The sequence below is a fragment of the Neodiprion virginianus genome, chromosome 5 (genome assembly GCF_021901495.1).
Source record: "Neodiprion virginianus isolate iyNeoVirg1 chromosome 5, iyNeoVirg1.1, whole genome shotgun sequence".
In the NCBI taxonomy this organism is placed as follows: Eukaryota; Metazoa; Arthropoda; class Insecta; order Hymenoptera; family Diprionidae; genus Neodiprion; species Neodiprion virginianus.
In genome coordinates this window covers 30,355,858-30,374,732 of record NC_060881.1, presented here as the reverse complement: position 1 = coordinate 30,374,732, position 18,875 = coordinate 30,355,858, and the positions used below count along the sequence as shown (strand labels likewise).

Sequence of the window (18,875 nt, the reverse complement as noted above, 5' to 3'; positions counted from 1 at the left end):
TTGACGTCACGCTTACATCTAGCTGTCAGAAGCGCGCGGCTGCCTGTTGATGTCATCGTGAAGAAGCTCGCGTTCTAGGAATGCTCCAATTTCCCCTGTGATTTTCACCTTTTATTTTTATTCCCGATTACAATATGCACTTGAAATGCAAGTAATTGCATCACGAATTACGTTCCCTTTCTGTGATTGAAATGCAATGAAATAATATGCACACACTAGGTTTATATTTTGTAATTTCAATGTAAAATAAGATAGCAAAATTACATCCGCATTTTGTAATTAAGAGGGGTGAAATGAAATACGAATCAAGTCCGTTCTTAGCGTTTCAAAAAAACAAGAAATTAAATACAATTGCACGTTTGTGTTTCGTAACTTGGGTGAAATAAAATACAAATTGTATTACAATGAACGGAGTATTTGATTTTTGTTATTTTAGCAGTTTTTTTTTTTGTTTTTTCTCACATCCACGTCGACTGTTGAAATTTGAAACCAAAATTATCAAATTGAACTTGGGGGAAAATTGTACAAAGAGTGCGGAATGGTTCTGTTTTCGATTCTCAGAACATTTCGAACGGTTTTTAGTACGAAAATTCAAATCTTTTGTGCAAATAGTCTGAAACGGTTTAAATACGTTTGACGACGAATTCTAAGAACGATTTTCCAGACCGACGAACGGAAGCGCAAGCATAAATTTTGACAAGAAAAATAGGCAAATAATTTTTCGCACAAGTTCTCGATTATGCTTGAATAATTTCTACATATGCTGAAACTCTTGTAGCTATTATCAGCTCTACCGACATTATTAAGCCATAAAATAAAAAGAAAGAAGATCGTTGCATGGAAGAATTTGTCATCGCGAATGAGTAAATATTTGATGAAAAGAAAAAAAAAAAGCAAGAAACAAAGTAAATATTAACACAAGACGAAAGAATACCGCATGCAAGCTTTATTTAGCCCCGAAGAGTCGTTAAAACGGCAACTATAATCTAACAAACGTATAAGATAGAACGTTATAGATAACTGTCCATTGTGTATTATATACAAGACTCTAAAAATTGATCTCGGACTGTCGTAGGAATCGGGAATTATACTGGCTGACTAAGTGATGCCAACGTTTAATACTCATCTGTGTCGTCGCGAATGACAACCAATCAATTTCAATCCGTTAACAAATGTATATACATGCATACACATACATACATACATATATATATGTAATGTATATAATACAGAAGTTAGGCGGCGAGTTATACCTAAATTATATATCATCTAGACGTAAGTATGTACATACGTGTATACCTGTGTACATAAGTATCTATGAGGACCCGCGGTTAGTCATCGCGGGATGCTCGAAAGTCATCAACCGGACGTGCCAAAAATAGTTCAACTTATAAGTTTGTACCTATTCGTATATTGGACAGTAAGATGTGTATAATGTATGGATGTAACGAGGCGTCTATAGGCACTGTGCATTGGCAAGTGCCCTCTTATTATACAAATTTATCCCACGGGTTTAACAGTACGATGAAATGGAATGTTATAAGAAATTTTTTTTTAAAATGGAAACTAAGTGTAACCGAGTAACTGAGCGAGAAACAAAACTTTGAAACGAGTATCTTTTTCGATTCTACTTCCGAAAGAAATGAAACGTCAACTGTTACACACAGCTGTAAACATAATCGAGAAATATAGTTCAGAGTACAATACGAACTTGAGTTTCTTAGTGGCAAAGTAGAAAATCTTGCATGTGTACGGTTAGTGGGTTTTTTCATTCTGGTCACTTGTACTGTATTTTCTTGTAACTATGACTACAGTTTTATATTGGTGCACTAATAAATTGATGTTAAGATATTGTTTGATTGACGGTGAAGAAAAAACAAAATTTTATCACGTTTCAAGAACCGAAAAATTTAGTACAGACGACCCTAATTGCAATAAATTGACCAAATCGTTACTTGTAACAAATTTTCTTATTATTACAACGGTATTGAAACCGTTACTGTAACTATAAAAATTCCCTTAGAATCTTCTATTTAGTAACTATAAGAAACGAAATTTTAATTGGTTAATATAACGATACAAATTCCCCTAGAATCTTCTATTTAGTAACTATAACAAACGAAATTTTACTTAGTTACTGTGACGATGAAAATTCCCCTAGAATTTTATATTTAGTAACTATAACAAACGAAATTTTACTCGGTTACTGCAACGATACAAATTCCCCTAGAATCTTCTATTTAGTAACTATAAGCAACGAAATTTTACTTGTTACAAAAATACGAGTATATTGATGACGCTGAGGAGAATCTGGCCTGCGGTGGAATTTAAAAAAATCTGTATATATTTAGTGCTCTATTATCGTGAGTTTTGAGGAAGCGATTTGTGATTTTGAGAGGCGAAAATGTGATCCAGGATAGGGTCAGGTTAGGATCAGGTCTGGCAAGCAGAACGGCTATTCTATATATAACCGGTCGCCCCTCACTCGTGAATCTATCTTTACATATTACAATCTATACCGCCGAGCCTCCAGCTATTTGGCGGCTGCCAGTGGCCATATTGTATACCCACTGCTTCGCTGGGTTATGTAATAATCGGCGGGCCGATTCCCGCCATTAAGCTGTCCGTCAAAGATCATCGCGTTTAAACAACCCGAGGGAAAGACAATTTTTATCGATATTTCTTTTTTTCTTCTCATCCTTTTTCTTTCCGCAAATCATGTGATTGCAAATTTTATCGCATCGAATAAAACATCGATATACGTACCTGTAGGAGGGAATCTATAAATTCATATACCTAGATATTCGACTGTTTTTATCTTTAGAAACAATCGTGTGGTTATAATATTTTGAGGGTGTTTTTCTTTTTCAAAATCACACGTATTCGGCATTATATTACTGCATTATAAATCCAACTACCGCATCACGCATGTTGACATGTATACCTACATACATATGTATACTTTGTATACGCGTACAGGGTTGTATGCATGGTATATTCCGAAATTAGATACGGCCCTAATGCGCAAGGTCGTTTCTAACGTGCAAGTTATGACCTTGACTACTACCACAGATATACGTATATAAATGTAACACAAGTGTGGCGTTCCACTTCAGGAAATACTTTGGAAACCGGTGCATTATAATCGGAGGTGTATAATATAAAACCGCTTCAATTTTTACGAACCCAAATCTAGCTTCGCATCTTGATACATTCGACCGCGAATATAATGATAGTAATAATATCGTGGCCACATTATTTTATTTTTCATTATTTTTTTTTTTCACATTTATTTATTACTCTTTTTTAAACCGAACGATTTTTTTATCCAACTAATTATTCATTCGTGAAAATATAGTGGAACAAAAAAATTTCTCAAATATTTACAATATACAACTTAAAAATAAGGACCCTGCACGTTTTTATTCTACGTAGTTGAGATCGAAGCGAGGTAAAAAAAATATGCTTGTAAAAAATATAAAAAAGTGAATAAGTAAAGTAGACGGATTCGGACCACTGCGCGAATCAGATAAGCTTTATAAAGCTTCCTATATACTCAGCTTCTAGATTTATATGATAGGTTATAAGTACTGGGGTAAGTGAAAAATCGTAAAACCAGAACCCGTGTTTATTGGTAAAACGTGAAACCCGAATTGCGGAGCGGCGAGTGATATTTCTGTTTAATTTTACACCAGTCGGATTTATCGAACCATATAAGTTACAGACACACCTATAACAGAAATATATGCTACGGAATGTTGTATCGCAGCAGTAGATAACTCAATCATTTCATCAACGATACGATGTATGTGAAATATATTGAGCTACAGATACCGGTATAATATCTTTGGTGGTATATAAAAATAAGGATACAATGCGCAAAAAGAAATAATCATAAATTCGTGGCAATATTATTGCATTCTTCACCCTGTGCGTGAGCGGTGCAACGGATATTTTTCGCAAGTATTTGAGAAAAAAACGAATATGAGTATGAAAGAAAAAAAAAAAAAAACCAAAAATTACGAGCAAACCGGTTGATTAATATCTCACCGCGGAATAAAAATAATCCATTCCACGAATCTCTCCAGAATTTTTGCGGACAGAGACGCAGATTGTTTGTACAAAATATCGCGTATCTGTACCGGAAAAAAATTATCGTTTCGTCTGAACTCTGATCGCAGTTGAGAATTTTTATTAATTTCAACAGATAGATAGAGATCTTTTGACAGTTACACAACGTTTCCTCGATTAATACAATCGCACGATTGTGCGGAAATTTGATAATTCTTTTCACTTTCCTCTTTTTCTGGAGAATTGCCGATCAAGATCGCCGCAAATTTCTGACTGCCAGTAATATGCAAATTGTCATAAATCAATTTTTTAAGGTATGCACTTCGGTACGCTAAAATCGCATATATATGCATACGATTGCAATCAGCTGTTGGAACAGGTGCAGATGTACAATATATTGGGGTGCTTTACGTTTAAGCCAACAATATGAAACGTATAATTATAGACCGAGACTTTGATGCCGGTATACTAATATATGGATAACTTTATATTACGTGGGATAAAGTAAATATAACATAAATGCAGCTTAAACAAAAAAGAAAATCGCATGGTAAAATATTCGTTAAAGGGGGTTCTTTTCGAGTTGTTGTCCAGTTTTTAGAAGCGTTAATTGGGTGTTGAAAAGTCGGGGTTAGGCAAGAATGCGACATTTGTTTAAAATCGGCAATCGAAGAGCTAACGATTGCGAATAATTTCGATCTGGATAGATAGGCGTTTTAAATATTCTGCACAGACGAAGGTTGCATTATCTTGTTTACATTATTTTTTCCCCCTCCGCAGCCTTTCCTTTTCAAACGTCGATTGAGACAGGATCTTGAAATTTTCTGTCTATGCTTCTTCACTGAATCACGACGGGTTAAACAGTTCTCGGGAACGCGTTCGGTACGATGTTTTCAAGCCAGTTCTATAATTATTGCAATGGAAATAGGGTCAGGTCTGTTACCGACCAAATACACGGCGAGGAGCGAGAACAGTCGAGAATTTCCATCTTTTTTTAATTATTTACGTTAGGACGAAAATAAAGCGGGGGAATTTGGCAACCCGAAATCATTAAACCGTATCTCACTTTTTTTTTTCGTTTTTTTTTTGTTTTTTTTTTTTTTCTTTATATCTACATTGCCTCAAATCCACCGTCGCAGAGTGTCATTCGATGTTACAATCGGGGTTACACCGACGAGTCAAAAATCGAAATCAGGATAAGGATTACGATCTGAGATTTGTTATTGAAAAATGTCCTCGTGACGTCAAAGCATGGTTGCCGGCGCCATTTTATCACCACATAACCTAAGTTTTTAATTTCAATGAAGGCGAATCGTGATTCTTAGGGTTTCAAATTACTCATGTTACATAAATTGATGAAACGTAATGGATTAATGTACATTTTTTACCATCCGCACGCGAAAAAACACGGTCAACGATCAGCTGTCAACCTAGATGCATTAGATTGACTTTTTTTCCACCATTTGACGCATTGCAAAGTGAAAATCCCAATAGACGGAGAATAAGTATGATGTATACAAATTTTTTCGAAACGGATCCAAGACGAGTATTTAAAAAAAAAAAAAAAAGAAAAAAAAGAATGCACAGGTCGATATGAGATAGTCACTTTTTTTTGTAGGAAACGACAATTTCGAATTTTACTCGTTCCAAATTCACGTGCAAAACGTTTTCTGTGATCGTCTAGTGTTAGCCGAACAGATCATACGTAACGCTTGTGTCTTTAAGTGGTTTAAGAGACCTCCAAAATGGTCTATTATGACAAGAGGTATAGATTGTACCTATATTAATACATCTTCTCGATCTACTGCGCCAAAACGCGAGGCTACAAATTGTTTACACCGTCGCCCTGGCTAAGGGATGAGTGAAAAAAAATGCCAGAGATGTCTCTGGCTATTTGACATATTTCTTTATTCTGCAACTTCTGCCAAGGAATTTTGTGTCCGTCACCCTGCAGCGAAAATTGAGGCTCAACGAAGAACACGCGCAATCGTTTATGCAAACTGTGTATAAAATACATTCGAAGAATTTTTACTCCGCGATAACTTCATTATTATTATTATTTTTATTATTATTATTATTATTATTATTATTATTATGCGGAATAGAAATTTGTTCGTATAACTTTCAACACGTAATAGATATGATTGAATTATTTTAAAACATACTCGTACCGGCATCAACTATTTGTAGTACAGCCCGATCTGCGGCTAAATATCGAAATACATCGTTCACGTTTCAGCGGTGAGATCAAGAGCCTATTAAATGTCATGCTCAGACTTTCGGTTTTAACCCTATTTTCATATTTCTATCACAGCTCTTCGCCAACGAGAATTATATGCCACGTAGCGTCCGACGCAGGAACAAATCTTTAATCGTCGAAAATGGGAAAAAAAAAAGAAAATAATAAATCCCTAGCGTTAGTAAAATTACCAAGGAATTAGACAAATTCTTTGGAAATAATCTGAAATTAACTCTAGAACGGTAAAGTTATTTTTTTTACCTATTCCGGTAACGGGGGGGGGGGTGAAAAAGACCCCATCTTGTAAATTTCATATCCCGGGTACATCGTATCGTTAACGGTCCAATAGGGTTTCATTTTCTTAATTTTTTTAATAAAAAATCACATGTGCTAAAAAACTTTTTGCGTAAGTTTCAAAAATGGGGTCAGAAATTGATGTGTCTCGAGTCGAAAACGTTAGCTGTTCTTTTGCGGCGGGAAATTTAAATTGGTGTTGTTTCGCACCCCGTTACCGTTCTAGGATTAATATTCCATATATTTCATGGCATATTGGGAACACTGTTGTTTACAATTATTTGATTTGGAAAGGAGAAAACTTTGCTGATAATTGGTTCTACACATTGGGAAACGGTCTCGCTTCTCTGCACGTTTTATGCATAAAGTTGTCAAAGCGCCTATTTTGAATTGAGTTATTCTGTGACAGAAGATGACTGCAGACATAGTTAACGAAGGCTGGGAACATCCGGCAATGAAAGTGCCTGAAAGTACGTGTATATGTATATCTGCAGGGTTGGGATTTATACATTTTGCACGTTTTACTCGAGGTAGTCTCGCAAGTATGTCGAGTCTTGTGTATATGGAACAGCTGTTCTAAACATAACCGTTGGACCATTCTGAAAATAGATATTATGAGTATGAGGACAGGACAAGACAGCAACCTATTATGCTGCCCGGAAAAATTGTGTTACAAGCAAAATACACGGGCGATCATACCGAGGATTCGACCATTTTTCTATTCAACATTTACCTCTTTTTTTCCTTCGATCGTTCGATCTACTCGCCAATTAATCATTATCTATGTAGTGGCAACTTATGTGAATAGCAAATTGAAAAATCCTCATCCATCACTAACGATAATAAATGTACGATTTTTGATATACGATTTTTTCTTTTTGCCTTCTGTTTTCCATTCAAAGATTATAAAAAAGTTTAATAAAACGGCGCATATTAACATGAAAGGGGAGAAAAATATAGGGCACGTGGACTGGAGAAAAATTTTTAAATTGAGATAAACACCGTTTCATGGCAAAGAGCATCGTTGATGTATACATATACATACATAATGTTATTACAGATTCTAAAAGTCAACAAAAATTTTGTATATTTATAAATTGAAAGTAAGACTAAGCAGTGGAAGGAAAAATTTCATCTCAATAACAGAACCAAAAAATAACAAGTCGAGACGAATATTAAGTTATATATAAGTCGGGCTTATCACAGGTATTTTGTAAAAATAAACTCGGCACGCTAGTATGTAAAAACAGACATCAATCAACTGTACAAAGCATAATAAATGAAATAAGAATTTCTTTCGAAAGAATTGAAAAATAATGAACGCATGCATTCTGCAGTGACAAATAAGTTACATGTGACACGTATACGTATGCATATTAGTGTACAGGCTTGCGATTGACGAAATTTTTCACGCATGTTGCATCACGCTCCTGGCCAAATAATGATCGTTATTCACCGATCTAAATTCGTAACTAAGAAAATAAAAGCTCGTCTTCCTCATATTTATTCACCCGCGATTTACGAGGAAGAATTATTTTTTTTTCCCTTTTTGTTTTTTCTGTTACTCACAATACCACATGTAGGTATACTGCAAGAGCAAGGAACAAAATCTCTGTGCGTGTTTGAGGTTCTTTTTTCTTTATTACCAAAAAAAAAAAAATGGGACATACGACTCATCCGAAAAAGAAAAAGATTCTTGTTTGTACAATATATCGAGAACGAAGTTGCAGTGGAAAGAAAGTGAAAATAGAGAGAGGAAATAAACGTGGAAAAACAAGAAAACAAATGACGTCGTTTGGATATTAAATTTGAAGAATCCTCAACTTTTCTTGCGATATCGCGATCTCACGTAAACAATTTACCAATTTCATGTATTATCGGAAATCATAATGTAGTAGACCGGGAGAAATCCCTGAAAATATAGTTTTGGGTACGAAATACAAATTGGTTTTATACCTGTAAGCAGAAAATCTAGCAGGTGCTACTATTCTTTTCGGTTACATCGTCACTCGTACTCATCCCGATAATTCGGTACAAAAATAAATTGATGTTAAGATCTTGTTTAGCGACGAAAAAAAAATACACAACAGTAAGCCAAACAAACAGATTTAACGTTGCTATAACCAAAAAAATTTAATAGAAGCATTGGAAACTGTATACACAGTAAATAGTTACTTGAATCAAAGTTTCTTGCGATTCCGGAATAATACACCTATAAATCCGTTACTGTATAACGATACTCTCGAATACATGTATCCAAAACATTGGCCTCGATGCACTGATAGACTGTAATAATTAGTAGCAGGCAATAATTTATTTTCGACAAATGTCACTATCCGTGACCTATAGCTTGGTGCGACTAAGGGTGGGTTCCGAAACTATCTGGCAGCGCTAAAAATTCCCTAGGACAGAGACATGGCTAGTCACAAACTCCGCAGCGCAAAAGAGATGAAAGATTGTTGACAGCACTGGGAGCTAATTTTGCAACGCACCCTAAACCGAATAGAGTGCAACACACGAACAGACGAATATGTGTGCGTGTGCGTGAATTAGGGGGGGTGGAGGAGGAGGTGGTTGCTTGATAATATTGAAATAAGGAAAATTGTGGGTGGGTATAAGATGGGATTGCAGAAGGTGAGGATGGGGATGGATGGATGGATGGATGAATTGCCCAGAGCGGTTTCCACTTGTTGTTCAGACGCGAGGTATTTTTGGTAGCGGGCGTCGGCGTCGACGTCGGCGGTGGGCGCCGTGAAACACGGCGATGCCTCCGCTTCTTCGGCTCTGGATCCGCTGCTGTTGCTGTTGCTTCTGGCTCCGCGCATCGGGAAAGAGGATTGAAGGACCGAAGGCAGGCGCAGACCCGAGCTGCGATACCAGCTGCGCCGCGCCGGCTTGTAATTCGAGAGCCTCTGGCACCGGGCCGACCATATATGTCCGCTGCCACTGCTCTCAGTCCCTCTCGCTAACTTTCCATCTCTCTATCCCTCTCCGAGAGCGCAGGCTAGCGCGGACTGCCAATTACGAGACAATCTCTTTCTCTCTCAGTCTCCGTCATTCCCCGATACTTCAATCATCTATGAGACAATATCGGCATCCATTCACCTCGCCCATTTTCTCCCTATTCATGATTCGTTTACCTTTTGTTTTTCACATCGCAATTTTTCTTCAAATGCACGAAGCTAAAATACTTGCCGAATGGATATACCGATTCTATTATTAAAATCATTCTTACTTTTCTTCTAATTACAAAATTATATGATAGTCAAATTTTCAACAATTGTTTTGTAGTCGCGCCGCCTTTCTCGCAAGGGCTATTGGGTAATTTGAAATTCTCAACATCTTGCTAAAAACATTCGGTTCTACTCCCGATGGACTCCAATAATTTGTAGCGAATATGACGATTTTAGATTCAAATCATCTTTAATATGACGTCATTTTCCTTAAAGCAGGGTGCGACCAAACCGAATAAATAGACTGCACCATGTTATTGAAATTCTTTTTCTAATCATTGTGACGCACCTCATTTCACATCAATGATTGTACTGTACACTAACGGTTGTAAATCTTGCATTATTATCGAAGTTGTATTCAAGAATCATCAACAACGCAGCAATACGAAAACATCGTGAACTTCACACATTACTTCAGAGATTGACAAGATAACGAAATATACCATAACATATTATAAACGACCTTTATAATTGTTAAGAATCACGTTACCTTGACTGTAATGAGACTATCCAAGGGATGTGCGTCACTGGCTGGGCCTCGTATTCGTCTGACATCCGTGACGTAGACAAGGTCATACAATCTTTTACACGTTACTCCGTATGAGGAAGAGGCCGGGAAAATGAGCCCCCTATACAATCGAATGAGATTTCAAAAAATGCCGATAACGGTTGGAATATATTTTTAGGCCAAAGACAATAAAATAGTGTTGTCGAAATTGGTTTAACGTCATTCCTCCCTTAATGAGATCCATTTTGTCCGCTTCTCCCCTACATATAAATATGTTGTTGTCTACCGTATTTTATAATTAATCATTTTTCTTGACTATCAACAGACGTTCTAGGGTTGGCTTACAATTAGTTTTTCTCTCTTTTGCCTCTTGATGTTTTTTTACCGTAATCGTGTCCTCGTTGGTTGGGGAAAGATTTTTGTTAAAGACACTGTTGTTACTCAATAGCGCGTTTAGAGTGTGACAGAAACGAATGCCAAGTGTCCGATTCCTTGCGAAATCGGATAATATTTTAAGAAAACTGAACCGCGGCATTCAGTTTTAGTTGGACTTATGACAATTATTACACTTACCGTTATACTCTCCCAAGCGTCTATATATTACTTTTTAGAGATGATAAATTATTATACCGTTGACTGTAACGAGCAGACTCCCCACGGTTACTTATAATATAATTGACGGTAAGCAACGGAATTTTCACCATTGACTAATAAACCTTGGTGTAATCATTAATTCGTTGGTTACGTCTGAATGGATGAGTCGCGATTATTCTTCTTCATTTTCAGAAATTTTTAATACACGAAAAGATTCGCTATCCTTTGAAGATTTCCTGTTTTTATGGATGAGAAATTATTACAGGAAGTGGACGCGGATTACATTATTTAAAAAAAGAACCAATAACACTAAATCGATCTAAGTCACAAAGATATTAAGCAATAAATCAGCAAATCTTTGAAGGCAAAATAAAAATAAAAATTCTATGTTCATGATGCTTAATGAATTCATCTTTATATTACCCGAGGAATATTCGCAAAACCGTTAATGTGGAACTCAAAAAATGTAGAAAAATATTTTCGCAAAGTTTTGTCTTACCGACTACGTAAGTTTTATTTAATTTGTTCCAGAGTATCGTTTCCGCACTTTTATGTTACTCATATTTATTTTTATCTTTTGTAAATTTTGGTTTTCAAACACAATAATGATTCGTATTGACGAAGTTCGTGCGAATAATATTAAAATTATAAGTATATGGAAATTTCTCTAGAAACAGGTGAGTTTTTTTTCATTTTTCCTTTCCGAAGTCGACGAATATCTCGAGTGAAGAAAAAAAAACCGATAAAATTCTACACTGAAAACATCCTGATTACCGTAAAAATCTATGATTACTTTTCAACGGCATTGTTAGCATAACGGCAAATTGCACCTTTCAAACGGGCCCGTGATTCGCGAGCTTGATGTTAAATTCTCCGTTTCAGGATAACAGAACGTTGTTTTAGATTCTCATTTTCTGCATAACTTTGTACGCAAAAGAAAGCGTTCGGTTTACGAACTTGACCGATGATCCCTGAGCCCCCCACTGTTATTATTCGTTACAATTAAATATTTATCACTCGAGACAATTTCTGGACTCTGTTTAAAAGCAAATCTCCTTGCTTAACCATAGCTTGGTACTGCCAATTTTTGCTGTCCGGTCGATTTGTCTCCACGACACCGCCAACACGGTCGACTTTACAATGCAGTCGTCCGGCGGCTATGAAGCGCGAAAGTTCCCTGTGTGACAGAAAAAGTATACCAAGGAAAGTAGTTGAGCAGATCTTGCAATGCGAGTCGAGTTAACATCACAAACAAGAGTAATACTTACTGGTCGACATAATCCACTGTGACGCCAAAGGCTTCAGCCATGTACTGAAGCGTAAGCGATCTGTAGGACTCGAGGAGCTGAGTGTAAGCTAAGATACGCATTTCCCTAACATAGTAACGGTAATGGGGAAAAACGAGGTAATCTCTGCGCAACAATCCCTCAACTTGGGCTGAAACATAATTTTAGAAATAGATAACTCTATGAATCATGGTTTGGGATCTAATTTCTCATTACGGAAAATATGTAGTCTGAATCTTACCTAAATTTTTGAAGAAATCAGCGTAGTGGCAATTGTACAAAGAAAACAGATAGTCCTTGGTGTCGGGATTGGTGTGGAGAACTTCAAGAATTTCAGAACCTTTAATAATTTTGTCTCGAAGCTGGTTACGGGGCAAACTTATCATGCTCAAGTAGACCGTGTATCTCACAAATGTGTTGTAGTCCATCAGCTCATAGCTGGTGAACGTGCTAATTGTGTCCAGGAAGAATGTCGCAGCTTCCTTGAAGTCACGGACTGCAATGCAGTAGGTTCCTTGATAGACTTTGAGCCTGTTCCTTCTGTCCCAGTCTCCACCTTCCTCGATCAAGCTGTGCAGATGGAAATAATAAAGTTATGAGTAAGAGAAGTGAAAAAAATTCAGATATCTTTACCTCTTAGCCTTCTCTATGTTTCGTGTGACGAGATCGTGGTCCATGTAGAAAAGGCCGATCCTAATATTGTGGAAGACAATGTCGAGTCTGTGACCCAGAGATACCGTCTTATCGTAAGTTTTTCTAAATGCAGATATCGCTCCATCCTTGTCTCCGATTCTGCACAGATGTTCAGACTTCTTCAAGTTCGCCTCTCTAACTTCCATCTCGCCTAGGTTTTGCTCCGCGTCTTCGATCGCCGCATCGAGCACCTTCAGCTGCTCCTGATTCGTCGCTACCATCTTTGCTAGAAAGGCCTCGTCTACAGTCCAATTAAGGTCCTGGCAAACTTCTTTGTAAAACGGCGCCATATCTGGGAAGAACAGCGCGAAAGGTCAGTTGGATTAGCTCGAAGAGAGGCGGGCTGCAACAAAAGTGCAACACGAATCGGCTGACGCTTTTTCAAATATGGGGTTAGGAAGCACTTTTCAAGATTTTCGAGGTTATGTTCCCGATGAGTTGACGATAACCGCAAAAGGTAGAAGAAAAGATCTATGGAGTGATTACGGGATTGGCTGGTATTTTGATGATAATTTTTTTTATTTACAGCCAGTAATTCCAGCATACAAAAATAATACCGTGGTATTGTCTTACTTTCCGCTTTGATGGCATCCAGGAGCTTTGTTTTCAAGCTTATCTCATCTTTGTGCTCCGGTAAACCAAGCAGGAATTTTGTCTGGGCCAATTCCAAATTTGGATTCTTTTCCAGACCCTCTTCTTCCAAATTTTCCAACGGCATTTTTCTTCTTGACAGCTTCCTACGACTCAGCAGTAAAGGAACAATCCCACTGTTAAGGACGGGAATGAATTTACACTTTATGGTGACACGCTTCTCTAGTTGGTCAAACGGTTCACTAACCGCCCCAGAGACAGCGCCACAAATCAACCTGCAAAGCCTCAAAAGCCCGTCAGTATTACAGATCCCGGTCGTCTCTTGTTTTCTCTCTTTTGCTTCGTTAGTTCATTCTTCCTAATGTTTGTTATTCGGCGACATCGATGCCTTTGAATGTCAACACATTCACCTACAGATATTAATTGCACAAACGTTTCACCGGCTTGATATTCATATAATATATTTGAGATGATTTTCTGATTACTCTCTTTCGGTACCAAATTCCTCATACATACTCATTCATCGGATTGATTCCAATTTTGAGAACAAAATTTTATGGAAATCATATCTTGATTCTAGCAGAATTACTGCAAAAATTTGATTCCAATTAATCTTCAAGTTTAATTCCTTTAATGCGAAGCGTCTTATACGATGTAATATTTCAACGATGATTATACCGAGAAAGGAACTGCAAGAATATTTGTAGAAAAAAAATTGGAGGCAGGGAGCACCGGTACGATAATAAATAAAATCCGCGTTTCGATTCCTATTAGTAATTATATACAATTTTAAATAACTCCAGACATCTACCGTATTAATTGTGAGTTGGGTTTTTTCCACACATCTTGTTTATAACCCGACGACGGTTTTAAATACAGACACAGAAAATATGTATCTATATGAACATATATATATATATATATATATATATACACCTATGTTTAGAATATACGATATTTTAAACCATATAAGATTGAAACTCAATCTCACAGATCGAAAGTGACGATCAGTCTTACTCACCGTATAGTAAAGAGCTTTTAAACATCAGAAGCAAAGTTTTTTTCATATTTTCATCTTCTCTTTTTCCATAACTTGATTAATCGTCAAACTAATGTTCATTTCCATCAAGTACGTATTTAAATCGAGCCGAAGACATCTTCGTATTCGTATGCGATACGAAATGATCTTACTGTTCCATCTCTGCGATAATTTCTGAATACGGGGATAAATTAAACGCGGCTTAATATCATCATTATATTGGTAGTACTAATAATGATAATGATAATGGTAATAACGATCATAACAATAATGATAATAGTAGTAATTGATATCGAACAAATTATACTGAATCATTCATTCAATCCATATTTATCGTTTACAGTTAAGGTATAGTCACATTATATTATACGTAGAACAATAGAGATTCGAAGCGATTAAAAAATATGTTTGGAGGCCACTGGCCCAAGCTCTCTTATATAAGATTACTTTCCACGTGGTACTAGAGACGAATTTCAATACTTTCTTACGGTTAATTCGTAGAAATTAACTCTTGCGTCATTAGTACATAATTGTTATTTATAAACCAGCAAAATTCGATGCTACATATGTAACCACATGAAAGGTAACCGTTATATGTACTTAATATGATTACTTGCTCCGTTCAACAGCAATTTTCTTTATATGTGTATATATATACTTAGTTATTATTTAATCCAATAATTTACAATTAAGTATAATTATATTCAATACGAATTAATAAATCGTAATCATTTACCTCATTATCATCGGCATCATCGTCGGTTACTTCGATAGGTTTACGTAGTAATTAACATTAACATTTATATTTCAATTTTAATTCTGATAATTATATTATTATTATTATTATTATTATTATTAGCATTAGGATTAGCAGTAGTGTAGTAGTAGTAGTAGTAGTAGTAGTAGTAGTAGTAGTAGTAGTAGTAGTAGTAGTAGTAGTAGTAGTAGTGTAGTAGTAGTAGTAATCTATACTATTGTATAGATTCTCGCAAAGAATTATACATCTATTAGTTGCGAATTGTTTTAAATTTGTTAATATTACAGAATTCATTCATTTCTTTAAATTTATTTTTATCATTATCATTATTATTATTATTGTTATTATCATCATCATTAATAACATTTTCAGGCCGATAATTTAATGAAAGAACATCTAATAATTAGACAGTTATTGGTTTTTTTTGTTGTTGCTGTTGTTGTTATTATTATTATTAACGATTTCATCTATACCCTGTGCATCATATTAATATCTCAACACATTCTATTTGATTACTTGATAAAATGTTGCGTAAAATTATTAGTATTATTATTATTAGTAGTAGTGGTATTGTTATTATTATTATTCACTCATATATATATATATATATATATATATATATTTATTATATATATGCACGCGTTTTATGTATGTTTCCAGAAACATTTAAAAATCATGTATTATACCTAAGTACTTAAATTTTCTTATCTGTACACATATATCACGTATTATAGGTATTTATGGTGTATGTGTACTATTTTATACCAATATAATTTTTTATTTATCATGCTAGTACTGCATGTATTCGGGTATATTTATACGTGTATGAATATATAATAATGATATAATAATATTAAAATTTATTTCATATTATGGTATTATACTAATAATAGTATACTAATATCGGTATTATTATTATTATTGTTATTTTTGTTGCTGTTATTATTATTATTATTATTATTACTACTATCATTAATATTTGAAAGTAATAAAAATAATATTATCAATAAATGTCATAACAGATTTAACAAATTTTAAGTCACAAGAGAGTTAAATAATAATTTGATCAAACGCAACGGTGTAATCAGACGTGAAAAATTAAACTTGATAACACCATGGACGAATTGAACATGACGGGCAATATTTTATCGAAAATTTCATGTATTCCATATTTAATGTGAAATTTTTTATGTCAAGCGGAAAATTTTATGACAAATTTCAAACAATGGTGGCAAATTTCGGAAGATTAATAATTTAATACGTTTTATTTATATACCCCTATATTTGTCGATTCGCATCATATTTTATCTTGTTTAGTCGTTCTGTTCGATGATATCTGTCCTACATTGAATAATATTTATAATATACCATATCAAACAGATATATCTAACAAACTGTTTAACTATGTAATATGTTTATAATCCATGGGGTAGCGCACCGTAGTTCTTCTTATTATTTTTATTTCTTTTTCTCATTGTTGCTTGAATGATGAAATATAAATTATAATTTAAGTACATAACACAGTTAACGTGATTGATGTGTGTGTGTGTGTAATCATCACCGTACGTCTTGAATAGTGTATAACACGGATAGAGGATAACCCAGAGGACAAGGAACAGTTTTAAAATCCATGCAGAGATATCATAATGGACCAGAAAAAAAATGAGATTCGTTGCAGGCTATTTTTCTGTGTTAAGATTTATACAGTGTACAATAAGTATAATAGGTAATGCTATAGAGGTACCTGCGATCAAATTATGCGTATACTTAAAAAAAAAAAAAAAAAAAAAGAAAACAAAAAGATATTACGTATAAATACGCACGTATATACCACAGAATGATGTACAAGCTCAACGGCGGGTATAATTGGATCATTTTGACAATATCATATAATTATGTATAATAATGCACATACCGACAATTCGAATTTAAATATGAAAATTACCTAGGTCGCAACGTCTTCAGAGTTTCCTCTTTGCCGATTAGCCGATTAATAAGATATTAAAATATTATTGCACAATTTTATAAGCAAGCCTAGATTACGCTTTATATTTCTCGACGCACAACCGACATAACACTATGGAACCGGAGGAAGTTTTTTTTTTTCTGTTCAATTACATCGCATTAAAAAAAAAAAAAAACGGCGAAAAATCCGGCTCATAAGTGACTATCTAAGATTTACTTACAATCGGCCCAAAAACGCAATAGCAATTCCGAAAGCCCCAAGTTTTAAGCCTGATGAAAACAAGATCGCCACTTTAAGATCATTGACATATATTTAATTGATATATTCAAGGCTTAGCGATACTGGTTTAAACATAACTGCAGATGTAATTCAGACATAGAGAGGGCAAAATTCAATTTGCAATTCACGGTTGAGAGAATATTTGAAAGTGAAAAACATTGTTATTGTAACATATCTTAATCGTGCTGGTGCCGATGATCCGATGAAATTTCAAATTTTTGTCGATTCACAGAGTTGGTGGAAAATCCTGGAGGCTAAAGTCACGAGGTGGACAATTGAAAAAGCTTCGCGGCCATTTGCCTTCCATTCCCAGAAACTAGACCTAACCTCGAATCTAATATTCCTCTATAATCCGATGGTAAAAATATGGTGCGTTCTATCGCTTTCATCCGATCATTGCCAAGTCTGCGTTATATGCATTGCAACCGTCTCGACTAAGCCTTATTATAACTTGATATGGACAAATTGCAGGCAACGATTTCTTGTAAATTTAAACTATATATTTACAATCTCAACAATAATAATCTCTGATCAGATAATGCTAAGAAAAAAATTTGCATTCACTTAAAATAATAGAAAAAAACAAAAAACTAAAATCATCACAACGCTCAAATATTTCAAATTTCGGTATTCGAGATATAATATGTATACCTAATATACATATTTTTACGCAATCATTATATTTTCTATGTTTCGAATAAAGAATCATTCTTAAATTGATTTCCACCTCTTCCCGGACAGAACGGATTCTATTATACACATATATAAACATATCCGTATATATATATATCCATATATATGTATATATGTGTATAAGTACAGTATATATACAAGTATATTGCACGCAGGCCAGATTTTACACATGAATTAATTTCGTTTGACATAACAAAATTATCACATATAAAAACTGTAATTTTAATTGCATTTCCATTTATAATATATATATATACCACCTGTTTACCGCTATTATACTCGCGTTTTTTAAGAACTAGCATTTATCGCCAGTCAGTTATATCTTTTCTCCTAAAATAATTGAATTAATATTATCCCTGGTGGAAAAATATTTCTGAGTCACAGTGTTCCTGCAATTACTTGAAAGAAATTAGAATATTTTCAGATATAATCAAAGATTATCAGATTTTTCACAGAGTTTTTCATACTTACTCATTATCAGACTTTTACAGAATATTTCTGAATAAATCTAAAAAAAAAAAAACTATGAATAGTCTAATAATCTCTGATTATCTACGAAAATATTCTAATTTCTTTCGCGTAATTGGAACACAGTGAGTCAGAAATATTTTTCCACCATGGATGTCCAATAA

At 34.8% G+C, this 18,875-nt stretch overlaps 1 protein-coding gene across 1 annotated transcript; it reads right to left on the bottom strand.

The window, feature by feature from the left end:
• Window positions 1–10,267: 10,267 nt before the first annotated feature.
• Window positions 10,268–13,738, bottom strand: LOC124304635 (26S proteasome non-ATPase regulatory subunit 6). Its single transcript, XM_046763117.1, has 5 exons — window positions 13,492–13,738; window positions 12,859–13,210; window positions 12,467–12,795; window positions 12,208–12,376; window positions 10,268–12,116 (listed from the first exon to the last, which is right to left on the bottom strand). Exons 1-5 carry the CDS (start codon window positions 13,634–13,636, stop codon window positions 11,942–11,944), a joined length of 1,170 nt encoding a protein of 389 aa, XP_046619073.1. The 5' UTR covers window positions 13,637–13,738; the 3' UTR covers window positions 10,268–11,941.
• Between the last annotated feature and the right edge of the window lie 5,137 nt (window positions 13,739–18,875).

Coding starts and splice junctions, on each gene's coding strand:
- LOC124304635 (XM_046763117.1), bottom strand. CDS start 13,636: ATGCCGTTGGAAAATTTGGAAGAAGAGGGTCTGGAAAAGAATCCAAAT. Junction 13,211..13,491: donor GGATGCCATCAAAGCGGAAA/GTAAGACAATAC, acceptor TGTTCTTCCCAG/ATATGGCGCCGTTTTACAAA. Junction 12,796..12,858: donor AACATAGAGAAGGCTAAGAG/GTAAAGATATCT, acceptor CCATCTGCACAG/CTTGATCGAGGAAGGTGGAG.